Source organism: Pantherophis guttatus, chromosome 4 (genome assembly GCF_059756535.1).
Source record: "Pantherophis guttatus breed Tessera chromosome 4, ASM5975653v1, whole genome shotgun sequence".
Lineage (NCBI taxonomy): Eukaryota > Metazoa > Chordata > Lepidosauria > Squamata > Colubridae > Pantherophis > Pantherophis guttatus.
In genome coordinates this window covers 37,751,337-37,771,860 of record NC_142066.1, presented here as the reverse complement: position 1 = coordinate 37,771,860, position 20,524 = coordinate 37,751,337, and the positions used below count along the sequence as shown (strand labels likewise).

The 20,524-nt window shown below is 40.6% G+C and overlaps 2 protein-coding genes across 2 annotated transcripts; both read right to left on the bottom strand.

The window, feature by feature from the left end:
* Nucleotides 1-2,683: 2,683 nt before the first annotated feature.
* Nucleotides 2,684-3,526, bottom strand: LOC117668781 (olfactory receptor 8S1-like). The gene has a single exon (XM_034422846.2). It carries the CDS (start codon nucleotides 3,500-3,502, stop codon nucleotides 2,684-2,686), a length of 819 nt encoding a protein of 272 aa, XP_034278737.2. The 5' UTR covers nucleotides 3,503-3,526.
* A 12,067-nt stretch (nucleotides 3,527-15,593) lies between these two features.
* On the bottom strand, nucleotides 15,594-18,059 carry LOC132712399 (olfactory receptor 5BS1-like). The gene is made up of 2 exons (XM_087893626.1): nucleotides 17,970-18,059; nucleotides 15,594-16,552 (listed from the first exon to the last, which is right to left on the bottom strand). Exons 1-2 carry the CDS (start codon nucleotides 18,010-18,012, stop codon nucleotides 15,594-15,596), a joined length of 1,002 nt encoding a protein of 333 aa, XP_087749752.1. The 5' UTR covers nucleotides 18,013-18,059.
* Between the last annotated feature and the right edge of the window lie 2,465 nt (nucleotides 18,060-20,524).

The window sequence follows — 20,524 nt, the reverse complement described above, 5'->3', positions numbered from 1 at the left end:
ATTAAAACTATTTGGGTATACAGATTCCAACAAGCAACAATATATATTGTTGGATACATTTCAATAATGTAAGATTTGAACTTTTCATGCATCTACTATATGCCTTCCTGCTCTGCTAATTGGATTTTGAAATCAGATCCTGATTCCTAGTACAAAATCATTGTAAAGAAGATGTTTTACATGCATTACTTGGCACCCAATTTGGTCACGATATAACCTCTCATCTATGTAGTTTATGTATAAATCATGAATGTTGAGGCTTTTTTTTTTTGCAGAATACACTTTTGAGAACAAAAACACATTCATTAAATTATTAAAAAATAGAAATAGAAAGTTGTTCAGAAGATATTTATTTATTAAAAATGATAAAGAATATATCTTTATACTATTTGCAGTAAATTAAAATTGTTCATAAAGCACACAGAAAAATCCATTTGTCCCTTCTCTCAGCAAATCTATTCATGTGAATCATATAATAATAATAATAATAATAATAATAATAATAATAATAATAATAATAATAATAATAATAATAATAATAATAATTTTATTTCTATACCGCCCTTCTCCCGAAGGACTCAGGGCGGTGTACAGCCTATTTAAAAACACAGAAACAAAACAACAATTAAAATTTAAAATCATTAAATAATTAGGCTCCAATTTAAAATCCCAGAAATTTAAAATACCCAATTTAAAACGTTATGTTAATAGCCCGGCCTGGCGGAACAACAGGGTCTTCAGACCGCAGCGAAACACCTGGAGGTCGGAGATCTTACGTATTTCCGGGGGCAGTTCATTCCACAGGGCTGGGGCTCCCACAGAGAAGGCTCTCCCCCTGGGTGTCGCCAGCCGACATAACTTGGCCGATGGCACCCTGAGGAGATCCTCTCTGTGGGAGCGGACTGGTCGGTGGGAGGCTATTGGTGGCAGAAGTCGGTTTCGAAGGTACCTGGGTCCTATGCCATGGAGCGCTTTAAAGGTGGTAACCAACACCTTGAATCGCACCCGGAAGACCACTGGGAGCCAGTGCAGCTCGTGCAGGAGGGGTGTCACGTGGGTGCAACGAGTTGCACCCATAACCACCCGCGCGGCCGCATTCTAGACCAGTTGGAGCCTCCAAGTGCTCTTCAAGGGGAGCCCCATGTAGAGAGCATTACAATAGTCCAACCGGGAGGTGACAAGGGCGTGAGTGACCGTGCGCAAGGCGTCCCAATCCAGAAAGGGCTGCAACTGGCGAATCAGGCGAACCTGATAAAAGCCCCCCCGGCCACGGCCATCATGTGCTCTTCTAAAGACAGCCGTGCATCCAGGAGGACACCCAGATTGCGAGCCCTCTCTGTGGGGGGCAAAGATTCACCCCCAATAGTCAGCGATGGCACCTGCTGACTATATCGGGGCGCTGGAAGCCACAGCCACTCAGTCTTGGAGGGGTTGAGTCTGAGCCTTTCCTCCCCATCCAGGCCCGCACGGCCTCCAGGCAGCAGGACATCACATCAAGGGCATCGTTGGGGTGGTCTGGGGTGGAGATGTACAGCTGAGTATCGTCAGCGTACAGATGACACTTCACCCCAAAACCACGGATGATCTCACCCAGCGGCTTCACATAAATGTTGAACAGGAGAGGTGAGAGGACCGATCCTTGCGGCACTCCCCATGCGAGATGCCCTGAGGTAGACCTCTGTCCCCCTGCCAACACAAACTGCGAGCGGTCGGAGAGGAAGGAGGAGAACCACCGCAGAATGGTGCCCCCTATTCCTAACCCCCTCAGCCGCTGCAGCATGATACCATGGTCGATGGTATCAAAAGCCACTGAGAGGTCTAATAGGACTAGGACAGAGGAGCAACCCCTGTCCCGAGCCCTCCAGAGATCATCCACCAACGCGACCAATGCCGTTTCTGTGCTGTACCCTGCCTGAAGCCCGACTGGTACGGGTCCAGATAGATAGCTTCATCCAGGTGCCGTGCCACCACGCTCTCAACAACCTTCGCCACAAAACGAAGGTTGGAGACCGGACGATAGTTGGCTAATTCAGCCGGGTCCAGGGAAGGCTTCTTGAGGAGGGGCCTCACTACTGCCTCTTTCAAGGTGGCAGGAAAGGCACCCTCATTATATTATATGGAATTTGACAAGAAAGTCTGTCAAGGTAGCAACAGCAACTGAAAAATAGCTCTGTGATAAATATATGTAACATACAGTATTTGCTAAGACTGTTTTCAGTGACAACAATAGGCAAATATAAAACCAATTCTTAAATTCTGATATTAAATAATAAATTCCAATTTCCCAGATAAACGTGCTGACTGTATCATGATGTAGAACATATTGCATATTCTGTTTGCTTAACCTTACAGCTACTATATAACTACATAAAATAGATTTAGCAATGCATATTGTTTTGGAAGATTCGTATGCACTGCGTAATTGAAGGAAAAATAGAGAAAAGAGATACAAACTAGGGAGAAAAAATTACATATATGCAGTATATATCAATGATTTTAAAAAATGATCAGATGGATAATAGCAGGTTTGTGGGGAAAAAATTCACAATCTCATTGCAGAGCATAACTCCCAGTGCAGAGAACATGTAGAAAGTAACAATCTTCTGTCCTGATGGATTATTAATTCTTTCTCTCTAATTGTTGAAGTTGTAGGCATATTAAGGGAGGGGTTGTAAGTATTGCTTCATGTAAAAATAATGGCCCTACATTTTCCAAATAGTTTTTCCACACCAGTTAGGATCTGTTTGTTTTTCAGACTGTAGATAATGGGGTTTAACATAGGAGTTAAAATGCTATACTGAATGGAGATCACTTTGTCCAGATCCATGAGTGATTCTGAACTTGGCTTCATGTAGCGAACAAATGCTGTAATGTAAAATAAACCCACAACAATAAGATGGGAGCTGCAGGTGGAAAAAGCTTTCTGCCTACCTACTGATGATTTTATTTTGAGAATGGAGGAAATAATATTAATGTAAGAGACCAGGGTGAAAAGAAATGAACTGAACCCAAATGCCAAAATAAATATTAGAAGAACAATATAATTAGTGAGAGTCTCTGAACAAGACAAGGGCAAGAGTGAAGGAAGCTCACAATTATAGTGTCTGATGATATTGTTGCTACAAAAATTGAGATTTAGCAAAGGCAGGACATTCCCTATGCCACCCAAGAAACCCAGGAACCATGCTCCACCCATCATTTTGTTGCACTTCTCTTTTGTCAAATATCTGTTGTAATGAAGTGGATCACATATGGCCACATAACGATCATATCCCATTGCTGAGAGAACGAATACTTCTGTACAAGAGGTTTGTAGAAAAAAGAAAATCTGTGCAATGCATCCTTCCCAGGAAATGGTTTTCTGCTTTGTAATAAAATTTGCCAGCATCTTGGGAACAGTGACGGAGGAATAGCAGATGTCAACAAAAGCTAAATGACTAAGAAAGAAGAACATGGGGGTCTGAAGGGGAAACTCAGATTTGATCACCAATATGATTACCATGTTCCCCAACACGGTGACTAAAAATATGATCATGAAGAAGAAAAGAAGAAAATCCAGTATTTTTGGATCATTGGAGAGTCCCAACAGAATAAACTCTTTAATTATAGTCTGATTTTGCCACTCAGACGCCTTAGGAACCATAAGATCTGTCAGAACAGGAAACAAAAATAATGAAACTTCAAATTAATGTTGAAAGTTACACGTGAATGTGTTATGTTGAGTTTTCTACATTTCAATTCTATTTTTTTCATCAAAATCAAAATGTAAAGATTGTTTTTCATTTCCACAATGCTTTTAGCAGTTTTCATGACATTTTGATTCATTAATCATTCTAAATTTTATTTGTACTTCTATACTTGTACTTAGTATCAGTTTATATATCTGTGCATTGATGAAGTGACATCCACAAAGTTGTACTTCCACTTGGTGTGGAAATTAATGAGTAAAAATTCATTTGAATTAAATTACACTTTATGCTAATGTAAAGAAATCGTACTTTCATGTCAAGAAAACTGATCTTAGAGTGCAGAGATTTCAGGACATTCAAACATGAAACAAACAAGAATTATTGTCTCTTTTTAATTAGGCAAAATTGGCTCCCTTCAATTACCTTTCCCAGCCTTTCCCAGCCTTAATTTTTCTGACCTCCTATCTAGTAATAATTAGGACTATTGAATTATGTGCATAATTTATTTTACTTTAGCCATGTCTATCTAAATGGATGTATCTGCTGTGAATAATTTGAAGAAGCAAATATTAGATAATTGTAGATTTTGATATATATCCAGTGTAAATAGATATGATATATATTCCACCTTTACCTCTTAGAAGTAGGGAAAATTGCCTTAAAAATTTAGAGGATTAACTTTTCTCCCCAGAAAGCACTGTAGGGACAGCCTACTAATTTTGCTCCGAACACCAGTTTATAGATAATGCATTTACAAGCAACTGAAGGGAATAACACTGAACTTTAAGAATGAGCAGAATATTCTTACTGATCACCTAAAGCAAAGTTCTTTGCAATAACAATCTATATGTAATGCCAAATAACCCAACTAAACGGTCGTAATTCAAGTTAGATTATTCTCAGAAGGTGTTTCCCTCTGTTTCTTAATCACTTTTAGTTCACTGTGTTGAATGTGGTACTAGAGTATAAAAGAAGAACCAACCTGTATTAAAGAACTGTCTTATTCATAAAAATGCTGTCTTTCTCTGACCACTAATCCAGGCGACACATGCATTTGCCTTTTATGAAGTAGTTCTGCTGCAGTCAAGAAACACTCTGTATCTTTGCCACAATTTTCTAAATGTCTGGGAGCCTTTCTTCCAGCAAGGTAATAGAAAGACACCATTATTTCCTTCTGGAATTCAGGGCAGAAGAAGCCAATTGGGAATACACAACCCTCAGGTAATGGGATTACCTGTAATGTAAATATGTCAAAGATATTTTGCTTTGCTTTTCCTATCCTTTTTTCATTGAAAGTCATAGTTTAAATGTATATTTGAACTATTGTTGCTTTTTAAATTCACACACAAAAATGTATGTTATATGAAAGGAATGCTTATTTTGAATTAAACCAAATTATGTTTTCCATTAATACATACAGTAGTGGCCAAAATTGTGGAAATCTTTTGCGGAAAGTATACCATATTTTTGAGGTTTGATGGCTAATAACACCACTTTTTTTTTTTTAATATTACCATAAAATTATATATCCTCTGTCCAGGTAATTATGGGTTTTAGCCCAGTTTAGTGTTTTCAACCTTTGTTTGAGAGATAAAAGTAATTGTTTTTGTGGAATTCTAGATTTTAGGCCAAATTCCTGCAGTCTGCGCTGAGCAGTCCTTGCACTCAACTTCACATTGCATTGTGCCATTTCATCTTGTATACACCCAGAAGATTTTCTTCTGTCACATAGGCACAGTCTCTTAATTCTTTTATCATTACTTGCTGTTGTGCACCTTTTCCTCCCTTTACCAGTGTGGCTTCGTAGTGACTGAGTCTCCTTATAGCTCTTCAAAAACTTAGAAATGCCACCTTTGGTTAAGTTTCCACCATTTTTTTTTCTAATTTCTTTATAACTGTAGCCTTGTTCACTTAATAATACTATTTTACATCCTTTCTGGGCAACCAGTCAACTCTTTGCACCATTACTTTAATTTTATTACATTTTACAAGCTCAAGTTCTTTTGTGAAATAACACAAAAAACCCCAACCAACTTGATAGCAATCACATAAAACACTGACAAATGTCCTTCTCTCAACTTCAATACATAACATCAATAACTGAATCCTACTGTGATCTGATTGGCTCATTGCCAAGACAAGATGACACCTGATTGGCTCTCTAAACACTCATGCTCATTGGCTACAATCAGATGAAAGAAAGCTACCTGATATCAATCTAAGCATTTTGCACTTCTTTTTTCTGGTTATTTGGTTATAACATTTCATAGAATACAGATAATTGAACAAACTTTGTTGCATTGCATTCTTGATTAAATTATCTTTCCATTGATATATAATTTTATAGTACTACTCCAAAAAAAAGTGGTGTTATTAGCCATTACACCTCAAAAATGCACTTTTCCCAAAATGTTTCCACAATTTTGGCCACTACTGTAATAACTCTCCCTCTCTCTCTCTCTCTCTCTCTCTCTCTCTCAAAAAAAAAAAAAAAAAGGGTAGGAGGAAGTTTGATGTTGGGAATAACATACCAGGCTAGAAACCAGGAGAAGGGGCGTTGGTCCTACCTGACACACACCTTCTTGTTGGGTGGAGACAGCAGCCAGAAGTGGGTTCAGCTCATGTAATCAGATGAAGGACTGAGCCTGTCAAAGCTAAATCTCACCCCCCGTTGCTAGGGGCTCCCAGCTTTGTGAAGGATGAAGACAGGCTTGATGTGTGGAACAAAAAGAGAAGAATAAACACATTAAAGTCCAGACTGACAGGGTGGGACTGACTGCTGTCTCCACCCAACGAGAAGGTGCGTGTCAGGCAGGACCAATGCCTCTTCTCCATTGTGGGGTGGAGACAGCAGCCAGAAGTGGGACATACCCAAGATTAACGTCCCAAGTCTTGGGAGGGAACACTCTGGGCAAATGACTCCCCCTCACCCAGAACTCCCGGGAGGACTCTCTGCCCAAATGCAGCCTCTGCAGAAGCAAATTTGTATATCTTATAGTGATGAATAAAGGGCGAAGGAGAGGTCCAGGTAGCCACCCTGCAGATTTCGAGAAGCGAAGCCTGCGTGGCCCAGGCTGCTGAAGTCGAAGCACTTCTCGTCGAGTGAGCCGTCACTGTGGCAGGAGGTGGTAAGGAACGAAGTTTGTATGCTGAACCAATCGTGCACCGGATCCAACAGCCAATTGTCGACCACAACACCTTGGAACCTACTGATGCAGGAAGAAAAGACACAAATAATAACTCAGACCGACTAATGTCCACAGTCCTTTTCAAGTAGATCCAAAGAGCCCTCCGGACACCCAGCGTGTGCCATTGCCATTCCAACGGATGAAATGGGTGAGGGCAGAAATCTGGAAGAACCAGTTCCTGTAAACGGTGAAAAGGAGAGTTAATCTTAGGCACAAATGTTGGGTCGAGCCTAAGGACAACCCGGTCCACATGAAAGATACACAAATCGTTCCTCATAGAAAGCGCAGCTATTTTCAAAATACGTCGAGCAGACGTTATAGCTACCAGGAAAGCTACTTTGTATGACAAAAGGCGTAAACTGGCTGTTCATAATGGTTCATACGGTGGCCCAGTAAGAGAATTCAACACCAATGAAAGGTCCCAAGTGGGATATCTATGAAGAACTGGAGGGCATAAGTTGGTGGCCCCCTGCAGGAACCGTTGTATAAGAGGCTGGTGCGACAAAGGCTGGAGAGAGTTATAAGTCAAAACAGACGAAATCGCTGCCACATGCCTCTGTAAGGTGTTGGGCAAGAGCGCCTTGTCCAAGCCCGCCTGAAGAAATCTCAGGGCGTGAATCACTGAGGCCTCAAGCGATGAGATGCCCTGGGTGGAGCACCAAGTACAAAAGGACCACCACGTCGCCAAATATATTTGATCTGTGGAGGGGCAGTGAGAGGCCTGGATAGTTCGAATTATTGAAGGAGGGACATTGTCTCGTTGAAGCACGCTCCGCTCAACCTCCAAGTGGTCAGTCGAAACCACAGCGGGTCCGGATATAGAATCTGTCCCTGACTGAGGCAATCTCCCGTGGGGGGCCACGGGAGAGTTCAATGAGGAGCCACAGACAGGTTCATGAGGTCGGTGAACCAGGACCTCCGTGGCCAATGAGGGGCTACGAGAATAATCTCCGCCCTTTCCAGAATAATCTTTCGGAGGACCCTCGGCAAGAGGGGTATCAGTGGGAATGCGAAAAGCAGACCCGGAGGCCAAGGGGAGTCCACTGCTTCCACCTGAGGAGTCCGGAAACGGGAGAAAAATCTGGGAAGCTGTGCATTCTGTGGTGAAGCGAATAGGTCCACGACAGGATTGCCGAAGTGACTCATTAACATCTGGAAGATATGGGGCTGCAAATGCCACTCGGAGTGGTCTATCAACTGGCGACTGAGCCAATCCGCTCATACGTTCAATTCTCCCGAAATGTGTTCCGCCTTCAAGGACAGCAAATGGCATTCCAACCAAAGACAAAGTTGTCTGGCTTCCAGCATCAGCAACCGGGATCTGGTGCCTCCCTGGCGATTTATGTGGGCCTTTGTTGAGACATTGTCGGTGAGTACCAACACGTGAGCTCTGGCCACCAAATGACGAAAGGCCCGGAGAGTGAGAATGACAGCTCGGAGTTCTAGCCAGTTTATATTGCAGGAGGATTCGCTGGTCGACCATGTGCCCTGAGCCACCTGTGCATTGCAGTGAGTACCCCAGCCGAACTTGCTGGCGTCGGTGGTGACAACAACCCAGTGACGGTCCAGGAAGAGGCAGCCCTTGGAAATGGATGGGGAGCACCACCATCGAAGGGACGCCATCACCTCCCTGGGGATGGAAACTCTGGTCGATGAGGTGCCCTTCCCCACCTTCTGCAAAGGCAAAAGAAACCACTGAAGTTCTCTCAGGTGCAATCTGGCCCAGGGAACAATATCAATGGCCGAGACCATCTTCCCTAACAATTTAGATAGAAGTAGTGGGGAGCACACCCATACCGAATAACTTGAGTTACTAGAGCCCTCAGCCCCTCCTGGCATTCCCTGGATAAATAGACCTTGCCCTCAACAGAATCAATGATTGCCCCCAGGTGAATGATCCTAGTAGAAGGGACGAGATGGCTCTTTTCCACCTTAATGGAAAAGCCATGGGCAGCTAGGGTCTGAATGATGAGGTGAAGGTCAGAATGGGCTTGAGGCATAGAAGCAGACATGATAAGGATGTCATCCAGATAACACTGGAGACGAATTGACCTAAGCCTAAGAGAAGGGGCTAAAGCCGCCAATATTTTAGTGAAGCTACGGGAAGCTGAGGAAAGACCAAAGGGCAAAGCCCTATACTGAAAATGGCTCCCAGCATAGTAGAAACATAAAAACTTCCTATAGGAAGATCGAATGGGCACATGAAAGTATGCTTCAGTTAAATCAATTGAACAGAGGAGATCGCCCCTCCGAACGCCTTCTAAGATAGAACATAAAGATTGCATTTTGAACCTTCTATAAACTACAAAATGGTTCAAACGTTTAAGGTCCAGAATAGGTCTCCACCCACCTGATGACTTAGGTACTAGGAAGACCCAAGAGTAGAACCCCTGTTCCAATTGATCCTGGGGCACTAGTTGGATGGCCTTGATGGAGAGGAGGTGATCTATAGCCGAATCCATAAGGGCTCTACACTCGGAACAACCAGATCGGGGGCAGCGGAGAAAAACAGAAGTGGGGGGGTGGAGACAAATTCGATGGTCAGCCTTGATCGAATGGAGGCCCGGACCCAGCAATCTGAAGTAGTGCACTCCCAAATAGCAGCAAAGAGGCCCAATCTGCCGCCCATTGAAGGGTTGAGGGCACTACTAGCGACGGCGACAGATGGAACGACCCCCTCCCCCTCGAAAGGGCTGTCTAGTCATAAAGATCCTGCCCCTCCCAGGCCTGTCCTGAAACCCCTCTGCCTAGGAACAAAATTACTCGTACCACAAGTAGATCCCGAACCCCCCTCCAAAGGGCGAAACTGGGCACGGGAGGAATAAGGTGAGTATCTGGACTCCCCCCTATGGAAAACCGTGGGCAAGACTTTCCTTTTGTCCTTGGTTTCTATTAGGAAAGCCTCCAATGGATCCCCAAACAACTTTTCCCACAGAAAGGGACGGAGGTCAGTCGCCACTTATGCCGGGCATCAGGCGGCCAATGTCGCAGCCAAACCAGGCATCGGGCTGCCACAGTCGAAGCTAGGGATTTGGATGTGAAGCGAGCTGCATTTAAAGTTGCATCCACAGAGAACTGCACTGCCGCCAAAATTTTGTTAATGTCTTGTCTGAATTTAGAGTCCTCGTTGGAGAGCTTGTCTTGGAGCTGATGAAGCCAGAGAAGGGTTGACTGGTTAAAAAAGGAGGCCGTAGCAGCCAATCGGATGGTCCAGGCGGCCACAAGATGAGTCCGTTGAAGGACTTGCTCAGATCGTCACTCTTTCGGATGAAGGTTCTCTTCAGGATCACCAGGAACCGTAGACTGCAAAAGCAATGCCACGACCAGGGCATCCACGGTGGTAACCTGAAGCAGTGAGGAAAATTCAGATTCCGATCTGTGGTAGATAGTATAGGAGCAGTAACGGGAGAGGATCATTGTTTCCATATAATGTCCATAAACAGAGGAGGAGTAGGGACAGTCGTCACAGACTTAGGTGGTTCCATAAACAAGGGATTTAGTGAACCCTCAGCCGCAGGAGGCACTGGTTGAGTAGAAGTCCCAAGCTGAGCCACGTTCATGGCTTTAAATAGAAGAGACTTATACAGAGCCTGAGGAAAAAGACCCGTAAAGGGAGGTTGATCTGGAGGAAGTCCCTCGTCTTCTGATAACTCTGGCTCTTGAAGATCAACATCATCATAGGCTGAAGGCTAGCTCACACAAGACGGGGCAGGGGAGTGAGAGTCCACCCTAGACAACAACTTGTCTTCCTCCTCCCCATCCAAAGAGAAGGAAGAACCAGATACTACTGACAGAGTCATAGAATGTTTGGATGTGGAAGATTGATGCGCAGCCAAAGATTGCTGTACAGCTGCTGCAATCATTTTTTGAATGTCCTCAGCACTAAGAACAGTCTGTATCTGATCAGTAGCTGGTCCGACTTCTGCAGAAGTATGAACTGGAGCAGAAGATAAGATCGGCGGTGGCTGCACGGGTGGAGCCTGAGATGAAATAGCAGGTGTCAGAGAGGTAACAACTGGGACAGAGCCCCACAAATCTGCACTATGAATGTCCAAAGGGCAATCTTGGAGTGATATCTGATCTGGTGTAGAGGGAGGCTGATGGACCCTCACCTCAGATAGTAGAGAATTAGGAGCCGGTACTGGAAGATTGCTGGCTCTCTCACCCAACTGTTTCAAACTTTTATCTCTGCGTTGCATTGCACGTGATGGGATTGATGAAGAGCCCTTGCGATGTGAGCAGGCCTTTGTGGTCTCGGGGACAGCTGGGTTGCCAGCCTCTGCCAAAGGGTTGGTCCCCAAATCCCTATGGATGGCTAGGGACTGTTGCTGCACCGTGGCCTTGCGGCCATGTTTACTCTTCCCCACTGCCTTAGGCATGATGGTTCGAATGAGAAAAGCCTCAACTACAAAAGAGTCCTTGAGGTAAACAAAAATGGCCGCTCCCAGACTGCCCTCAGCTATGCTCCAATAAAATGGCCACCAACTACTGAGAGGTGAAAGGTCCTTAAGTAAGGCACCTTATTGACTTAGTGTTAAAGCCAGAGCTATTAATGTCCTGGAAGCAATCAGAATGGCCAAGCCTTTACAGGGTGCAGGGAAGAGCCCAGAAGCCTCAAATAATCGCCACAGCAAACCCACGAGTTGCATGGGCAATTAAAATGGAGGACACGCCCCAGCGGTAATGGGAGCACGAAGCTCCACAGCAACAAAACAATCAGCCGATAAGCGATAAAGAGGCGATACTGCTCCAGCCGGCAAGGGCGAGTGAGACAGCCAGGGATCTGTTAATTATGCTAGGTCCGACAATCAGCTGAGGCTGCAAAAAAAACCCAGCAAGCGGCAATTTTAAAATGCAAGGAAATTTTCTTCAGCAAAGGGTGGCTCAAAATGGCGGCGCGACGAGCGATAGGGAGTGCAGCAGCTCCATAGTAATTATGAGGCCCTGCAGAATTAGCCACAGCTGCTGCTATCCAAGCAGCGATAATTAGTGCCTCCCCCACGGGAGCGCGAGGCTCCGCAATCCCCACTTACTGACCAATGGAAGGAGGGTCGTGAACAGTCCAAGGGGGAGGAAATAGGCAAGGAGGAAAAACCACCTTGCTGTCAAAATAAGCCAACGTCCAATAAGCGTCCAATAAGCAGAAGAATAGTCAGGTTACAGTCCAAATTTCAAAGCCAAAATATCCAAAAAACTGTTAGAAAGGTAGAAAGCCAACAGAGAGATATTCCACACTACAGTACAGTCTGAAGGACTGAGCAAAGCTGGGAGCCCCTAGCAATGGGGGGTGGGATTTAGCTTTGACAGGCTCAGTCCTTCATCTGATTGCATGAGCTGAACCCACTTCTGGCTGCTGTCTCCACCCCACAATGGAGAATGGGAATTCTATGCACAAAGTCACCCTAGTGATTTTGAGCCAGTCAATCTCTCAGTATTGAGAAGAAGAAAATGGCAGACCACTTCTGAAATCTTAACAAGAAATGTCATCTCAGTGCTATTCTCTGAGCTGGACCAAAAAGGGCCCAGATAAAGCATTTCACCCAGGGCTCTTCATAGTTGAATGCTAATCAAGGGAAGATTGGAGACAGACAGTACTATACTCTCCTGCAAGCAGATTTACCACTCCTTCCACTGAGCTTATGACATTTTCTCCGCTTTATCTCTCTATGTCTGAATTTTAATGATTTAAACTGCCTTTAATCACCATGTGTTAGTTTGTATACATTTATTTAATAATTTAATTAATAAGCTACAGACTAGAGTGGATGGGAATGAGCAAGGCAGTCTTATTCAGCCTGTCCAGATTCAGGGGAGGGGGGGATTTTCAATGAGTAACACTTCAGTATGAATTGAGATGATGTGATCCCCTTATTTTGGTCTTTTTATCTTTTTGAGCCAGTTGGAGAGGATGTGAGGAAGTCTTCTTGAAAATCAATTAAGCAGGGTGTACTACATTTTTTGAAGGCTACAGCTGGTGCACAGTGTGGCAGCACAGGCAGTTTTGGAGTTCCCAAAAGAATGACCCCATAACACACTGCTCCATGAGCTGCATTGTTTGCCAGTCTGCTTCCAGATGTAATGAAAGGAGTTGGATATTCTCTTTAAAACCCTTAATGGCATGGATACAAGTTACTTAAGGGACCCTCTCAGCCCATTGTGATTGACCCATACCACCCATGCAGAGGAGGTATACTGTAAATCCTGTTATTCTGATTATTCCAGCTGGTGGGGTTGAAGATGAGCTCCTTCTTGGCTGTTGTTCCTGCCCTCTGAAAAATCTTTCACCTTGATATGATGTTGGCCCCAATCGTCGGTCCCTTTTGTAGGTGCCTAAAGATATTGGCTCTGCAAGTTGGTTTGGGGAAACAGCACAGTGGAGGTGGCTGATCGTATAACAACAGGTCCCACCTCACCCTACTCCACCCTTGCCCTCCCCACATGTCCTTGATTTTAATCTTGTTTTAATTTACTTTTGTGTTAATACCCAAGTTTACTTTATGATAAGGGCAGTCATTATATGTTATAAATAAATTATTAAATAATAAATAAATACCTTTACCAAGTCAAACAAATGTACAAAACGCTTTATTAGATATGTCATTTTTGTTCTATAATTTTTTTGTAAAAACTAAATTGTTGTATCAAACTATTTCTCTTTTTAACTGTAAAAGTTGGTCAAAACACATAATACAAGCATTTGATTTGAAAATTGTAAAAAAAAAAGTTTCAAGAATTGAGTTAATTCAAATAAATAAGATTTCTAATAATTCAAGTACCAATCAATAAAATAAACAACCATCACCCAGTTCAAAGTTTCAACAGTGTAAGATTTGAACATTTCATATATTTACACCTCTCCATTTTTCAAACTGTATCCTAAGATCAGATCCTCATATCCAGTTCAATCAGTAGAAAAGAGAGGTCTTTACATGCTGCTTTCATACAGGAAAGGTAAAGGTTTTCCATGTCCATCCATATCTGATTCTAAAGGGTAGTGCTCATGTATGTTTCTTAGCTAAAGGAGCCAATGTTGCCCCAAAACACTTTTGTGGTCATGTGATAAGCACAACTGTTTATCTACTTGCATTTGCATGCTTTTCAACTTCTAGGTGGGCAAGGATGGGAACTCATCCCATTATGTGCTGCTCAGATCTTAAACTTATTCCAACTGACAAGTTCACTGTTTTTAAAATCTGAGTCATCCCCTATCCCCCATATAACCTAGATCAGAATAATAAATTATTTTGTTCTGGTCTCCCAAATATTCTGATACATAGTAATTAAATCGGAATGATGATTCAGTCTCTATAGCATTTTTTTCAGGATTTAGTTTTAGGCAGCAAATCAGTGTTTATGAAATTACTAGAAAAGAAACATGGAGATTATTCATTAGGACTTTATTTATCAACAAATTTCAAAGAGTATGTCTTTACAATATTTGTAATAATATTACAATTGCCCAAAAGAACATAGAAATTTTAGTTCTTCAATGTGCAGAGATATCCATTTAAATGAATCTATATTGATTCTGACTAGAAATGTTATTAACACAACTACAACTGAAAAGTAGCTGCAGAAGAAATATATCTAGCTTTTTTTTTTCAAAAACTGTCCTTAGTGAGTGCCATGTGGAAATAATAATAATAATTTTAAAAAAGTGAATTTACTATCCAGAATGTATCCCTTCTAAATTCTGATAAGAAATGATATGTCCCACCTTCCAAGATAAATGTCCTGATCATATCATGGTGTAAAATACATTCAAACATTTATTTATTTTAATTGTTCAACTCAATTGTTATATACTGTATTTTTCGGAGTATAAAACGCTCTGAAGGATAAGACGCACCTAACTTTTGGGGAGGAAAACAAGGGAGGAAAAATCTGCCTCTGTCTCCCAGCAATTTTCCTCATTGCAGCAAACAGCCTGTTTCAGTTTCAGTGCAGCCTGATTAGAACAAGCAGCTGATTGTCGGTTGGATCAGCCTCCTGATAATCAGCTGTTTCAGGCTGCAGGGATTGCCATAGCCTATTGCCACCACCACACACCCCATTTTCAGCCTTCATATCCCATTTTTTGGCCTCCATGTGCCCCATTTTCCACCAATTCCTAACCCTACTACCCAGAACGGGTGGAAAATGGGGTGTGCAGAGGCTGAAAGCGAGATGTGGAGGCTGAAAATGGGGTGTGCAGAGGTGGCAATAGGCTATGGCAATCCCTGCAGCATGAAACAGCTGATCGTTGGGAGGCCGATCTACCTGATAATCAGCTGCCTGTGCTAATCAGACTGTGCTGAACCTGAAATTGAAACAGGCTGTTTGCTGTTTGCTGCAAGGAGGAAAACTGCTGGGCTGGCAGGTGGGTAGGGCTAAGATGCCCCCTAAATTTCAGCCTCTTTTAGGGTGGAAAAAGTGCATCTTATACTCCGAAAAATATGGTAACTAAACCAAAATATGTTTGGAAATAAATATTTTGGAGGGAATAATCAATTTAAATTACATGCTATACTGGAAAATAGAGAGAAAGCATGAGAAACAAAGACATCATAGGAGAGGAAAGAAATCACAAACTTAAATCTCATAGATACTTTCATTCTTATTCTTTTTTAAAAAAACTGTGTTCCGATGGATAGTAAAGCAAGACACATGGCATTGGGAATTTGGGAAAAGGAGCACTCTACACCCCTGCTTTGCCATTAACTGTATTGATTCATGGTTAAAGACTGGGTCTGTGCTTTCTAAAGAGTTTCTCTGCACCAGATAAGATCTCTTTGTTTTTCAGGCTATATATGATGGGGTTTAACATAGGAGTTAAAATGCTATACTGAATAGACAGTATATTGTCCAGATCTATGAGGGATTTTGGACTTGGCTTCATATAACAAGTCAAACCTGTAAAATAATATAAACACACCACAATAAGATGGGAACTGCATGTAGAGAAAGCCTTTTGCCTCCCTTCTGCTGAATTAATTTTCAGGATGGTAGAAATAATATAAATGTAAGAGACTAGAGTGATAAGAAAGGAGATAAGACCGACTACCAACACGGATATAAGAAGAATGATGTAATTAGTAAGAGTATCTGTGCAAGACAATGCCAAGAGGGAAGGAATCTCACAAGTATAGTGTTGTATTATATTGTTGCTGCAGAAGTGGAGATTTAGCAAAGGTAGCACATTCACTATAGCAAAAAAGAATCCCAGGAGCCAAGCTGCACCCACCATTTTATTGCATATCTCTCTTGTCAAGTATCTGCTGTAATGTAGGGGGTCACATATAGCCACATATCGGTCGTAACCCATTGCTGAGAGAATAAAAATTTCTGTACAAGCAATTTGCAAAACGAAGAAGATCTGTGAAATACATCCTTCCCAGGAAATTATTTTCTGCTTCATTAGGAAGTTTGCCAACATCTTGGGAACAGTGATTGAGGTATAGCAGATGTCAACAAAAGCTAAATATCTGAGAAAGAGGAACATGGGTGTATGAAGGTGATGCTCAGAACTGATCACTAATATAACAGCAATATTTCCCAGGATGGTGACCAAAAAAATTACCATGAATACAAACAGGAGAAAATCTTGTATCTGTGGATTATTGGAGAATCCCAACAGGATAAAGTCTGTTATTCCAGTTTGATTTTCCAGCCCAGATGATTCAGAAAACATAGACTCTGTCAAAAATATAATTTATGATTAATTAATTATATAGTAAGCAAAGATAAAGACAGTCATCCAATAAAGATACACATTAATTTAAGGATTACAGTTTACTCTAGATCAATATTGAGAATTGTAGTTTAATGTATGACGCAGTGTGTTCCGTTTTTCAGATGTTTCACTCAATGCAATTTTTCATTATTGCCTTTTTCATTTTAACCATGCATTTTATTGATTGCCACAATGTTTCAATTCAATGATTAATAGTAATAGGCATTTGCTGGGAATTCTATTTGCATCCTCATTTGTTAAGTGACTTAAAGTTACAGGTCATATCTAGAGAAACTTTTCATAAAGAAAATATTGAGATATATTATCCGAGATATCAGTTTTCTTAGAATGTCAAAATGGAGAGATTTCAGAAAGTTCAGGCACAAAGAATTAAAATTTGGGCAATCCATTCTGTTTAGGTTGGCTATACTTCTCATCTATTTTTCAGTTTTCTGTTTCATTAGTTTTACTATTTTTGAACTGTTGGAATTTTATAGATGATTTTATGTATTTTTTGTGAACCATCTCGTGAAATATGAATGGCTGCTATGCACATCTACAGTTATGAATTAAAAATGGTTACTTTCCATAATACAATGTAACTTTATAGACACAACAGTTTTTTGTTTTCCCTTTTGGTGGTAATAAAGAATGGATTTATTACTTTCTTTTTCAAGAATATTTTGTTATTATATTCAGCTTCCAAGTTCTTGGGTTTTTGTTCCCATCTCCCCAAATGCTAATATGATGTGGTATGTCATTCTGAGAATAGTAATATTAGATGATGGTATTAGCTGTAATAACTTGAAGAAACAAACATTTCAAATACCTTTTAAAATTTCAAAGTTTTTAAAAAACTTGATAGATGTCCTTCATAAAGGCAATTTTGATAGGATTAAAAAGTTTTCAGCAGACTATCAATGTTGAGTCCTATTTTTCATTCTTCTCTTAAACTTTCTACTGTTGACCTCACCCCATTCCTAAGAGGTCTGTAAGGGGCGTGCATAAGTGCACCAGCGTGCCTACCATCCCTGTCCTAATATTCCTTTTTTACTTACTCTTTTCATGTATTCAAATTATGTTTATACTTCTGTTTTCTTATATATGCTTGACAAAATAAATTTATGACTTATGACTTATGTATCTGGTATCAAATTCAACAAAAGGAAGAAGGAGAAGGAGAAGAAGGAAGAGGATTAGATTGGATCAACCCATTATTTGAAGAAAGGCTTTCCATCAGTTTCATCATCATTTTTATCATTAATTCCCCCTCCCCCCCAAAACAGCCTTTGTGAAAAGATAGCAAAACAGACACACAAAAGTACTTTGTCCAAGAGATTGCTTTGTTTCTTATATATATATTTTTAAATGAGCAGTTACCTTGAAGGAAGCAGTTGCCTCCTGGATTACTAATGCTTTGCATTAGTCTTTTCAACCTTCATGCTAAGAGTGTGTGATTCCACTTTGGTACAAGTAATAGAGCTGATTCTTCATTCCATCTGGAATTCATGGATGCAATTAATACTATCTGGGAATACATATTCCCCAACCAAGCATACATATTTTTAAATAAGTAAAAATGATACTTTGCTCCCCCCCTTTCTCAATTACCATAATAACATCTAAAATGTCTCATTTGTTTTTCATGTTGTGAGACAACTCCATGTCAAGATGAACTTTAATAGGGTCTAGATGGGGAAAAATAGCATAATGTATTGGCTAAGATGGCGAATCGAAGGGGGTTTTCTTCTGCACATTGTAGAGGCAATAATTATTAATATGCAGAAAAATTGCTTGAATTTATTTATTTATTTATTAAATTTATATGCTGCTCATCTTGCAGTTTGAAGCAATTTTGCCTTTGCATATGTGTGCATGCGTATTTGTGTATTTTATTTATTTAAAAGGTTTATCATCTTAAACAACAATGTGCAGCTCAAAGCAATAGTAAAACTTGTATAAGTATAAAGCAATAATAAAATAACAACAACAAACAGTCCACTGATCAAAGAAGAAGAAAATTCCTCCCTTAATCATTCACATAGGATGCCCTGCAGCAAATTCCAATTACTTAGTTAATTTGATAGCTTTGAAGGAGTGGGCAGATGGGATTTAAAATGCTCTAGATAATTGGCTTTGTCCAAGGCACTTTGAAGCTGTGTGCCAAGCACACTTTCAACAACCTTCCCCAAAAAGTGAAGGTTAGAGATGGGAAAAGGTTGTCTAGCATGGTTTGGTGTAAGGATGACCTTTCAAGAACAATGTGCACCACTTCCTCTTTCGGTAGGCAGTATCATATCATTCTGCAAGGAGACATTACAACCACTTGATCTCATCCAACTCCAAGGGAACTTTAATGAACCAGGAGGACCAGTAATCCATAACACAATTGCCCAGCTCGTAGACATGAGGACATGGTCTACCTCTTCAGGATCAAATTAATCCCAGATAACAGGGCTCATTTCACATTTAAACAATTATGTCATTATGTGTAATTATGGTAGAATATAGAACAAATGTATAATATTTTGTCTCATAGTTCAGCTAAACTCTAGACCTGGTCCAAGCAGCCCATGGAATGATTCAAACTTGAAATATCTTGATTTTGAAAAGATTTGCAAATCCATGAAACTGAGATAGCTGGACCAGCAAGGTAACATATTATAATTCACACATCTGTGTTATGTTTATAGACCTTTTAGCAAATTAAAAATAACTCAAATTAGTGAGTTATATATTTTACTCTACGCTAAACATGGTCATGGTGAAATCCAACCAATGTAATTCAATGTATTTTTCCTCCCAGAGAAATACCCAGTGTTTTTGAACTTATTTTTTTTAACATTTCTGCTAAAAATCAAATTCTTTAAATTTAAATTAGATGGTAAAATAAAAGGATAAAAAGCTTCACTCTAAAAGAAACTCTACTACTTGAATGCTGGTATAAAAGCAATGGAGATACCCCCTCCCTCTCACCACAGGTATTTCTTGCTGTTCTTCTTGTCCCTTCTGCCAAGGACAAATCCATTTTGTCCCTGATTTTAATACAGGTAATCGTTAAGTTACAATGTTGTTACAGTGCTGCTATTACAGTGCTGTTATAACTTTGAATGGCCACTAAAATAATAGTTGTAAATTGAGGACTACTTGTGAAGGAGGAGTTGGCCAAAGTACTTGAATTTATTTGAAAAACAAACTGTAGAAAGTCCCTTCTCCAATTCTGAGCATACAGAAAACAGATTTTATTGCTCATAGTTTACAGACTTAAAAGAACTACCCTATTTTGCATCTATGCAAGCACCATTAAGTGTTTAATGAAATTCACCTAATATCTGGTGGTAGGACAATGATGTGTAGGACAAATACTTTTTGTTATCATAAGTATTATGGACAGGATGATGGTGTGTGCTATGAATCTATGTCCTTTAATTGCTTAAAAATAAGCATTAATTTATTTATTTATTCATTAGACATGTACAGAATGTTCAATTTTACTAGATACAAATCATCTATAACATTTTAACACCTTTGAAATAATAAATCTAACAAAACAGAATGCTAAAATGTTCAAAAAATTGTCTTAGCATGTTGTTTGATACCCTAAAATTATCTCCCAATGTAGTCTTGTGGCTTGAAATCAACAAGCCAAGTGTTGCATCTCAAGGTCTTGACTAGGACCCTAATCTCAAGATTTAGATGCTTCTGATGTTGTGAGACAACTACCAATCTAATTGGCATGATATTTGTACAGAATAACTGTAATTTTGGCCTCTTTCCTAAATATTAGGCCAATTAAGGCCAAATCAATGATTAAAGAACACTGATGATCAAAATGATATTACCAGTGCCCCTGAATTGTACTACCAAATGTAAGCCTTCTACTGCAGGGCATCTATACAATCTAAACCCAAGTTAATATAAATAGTCCATTGCCA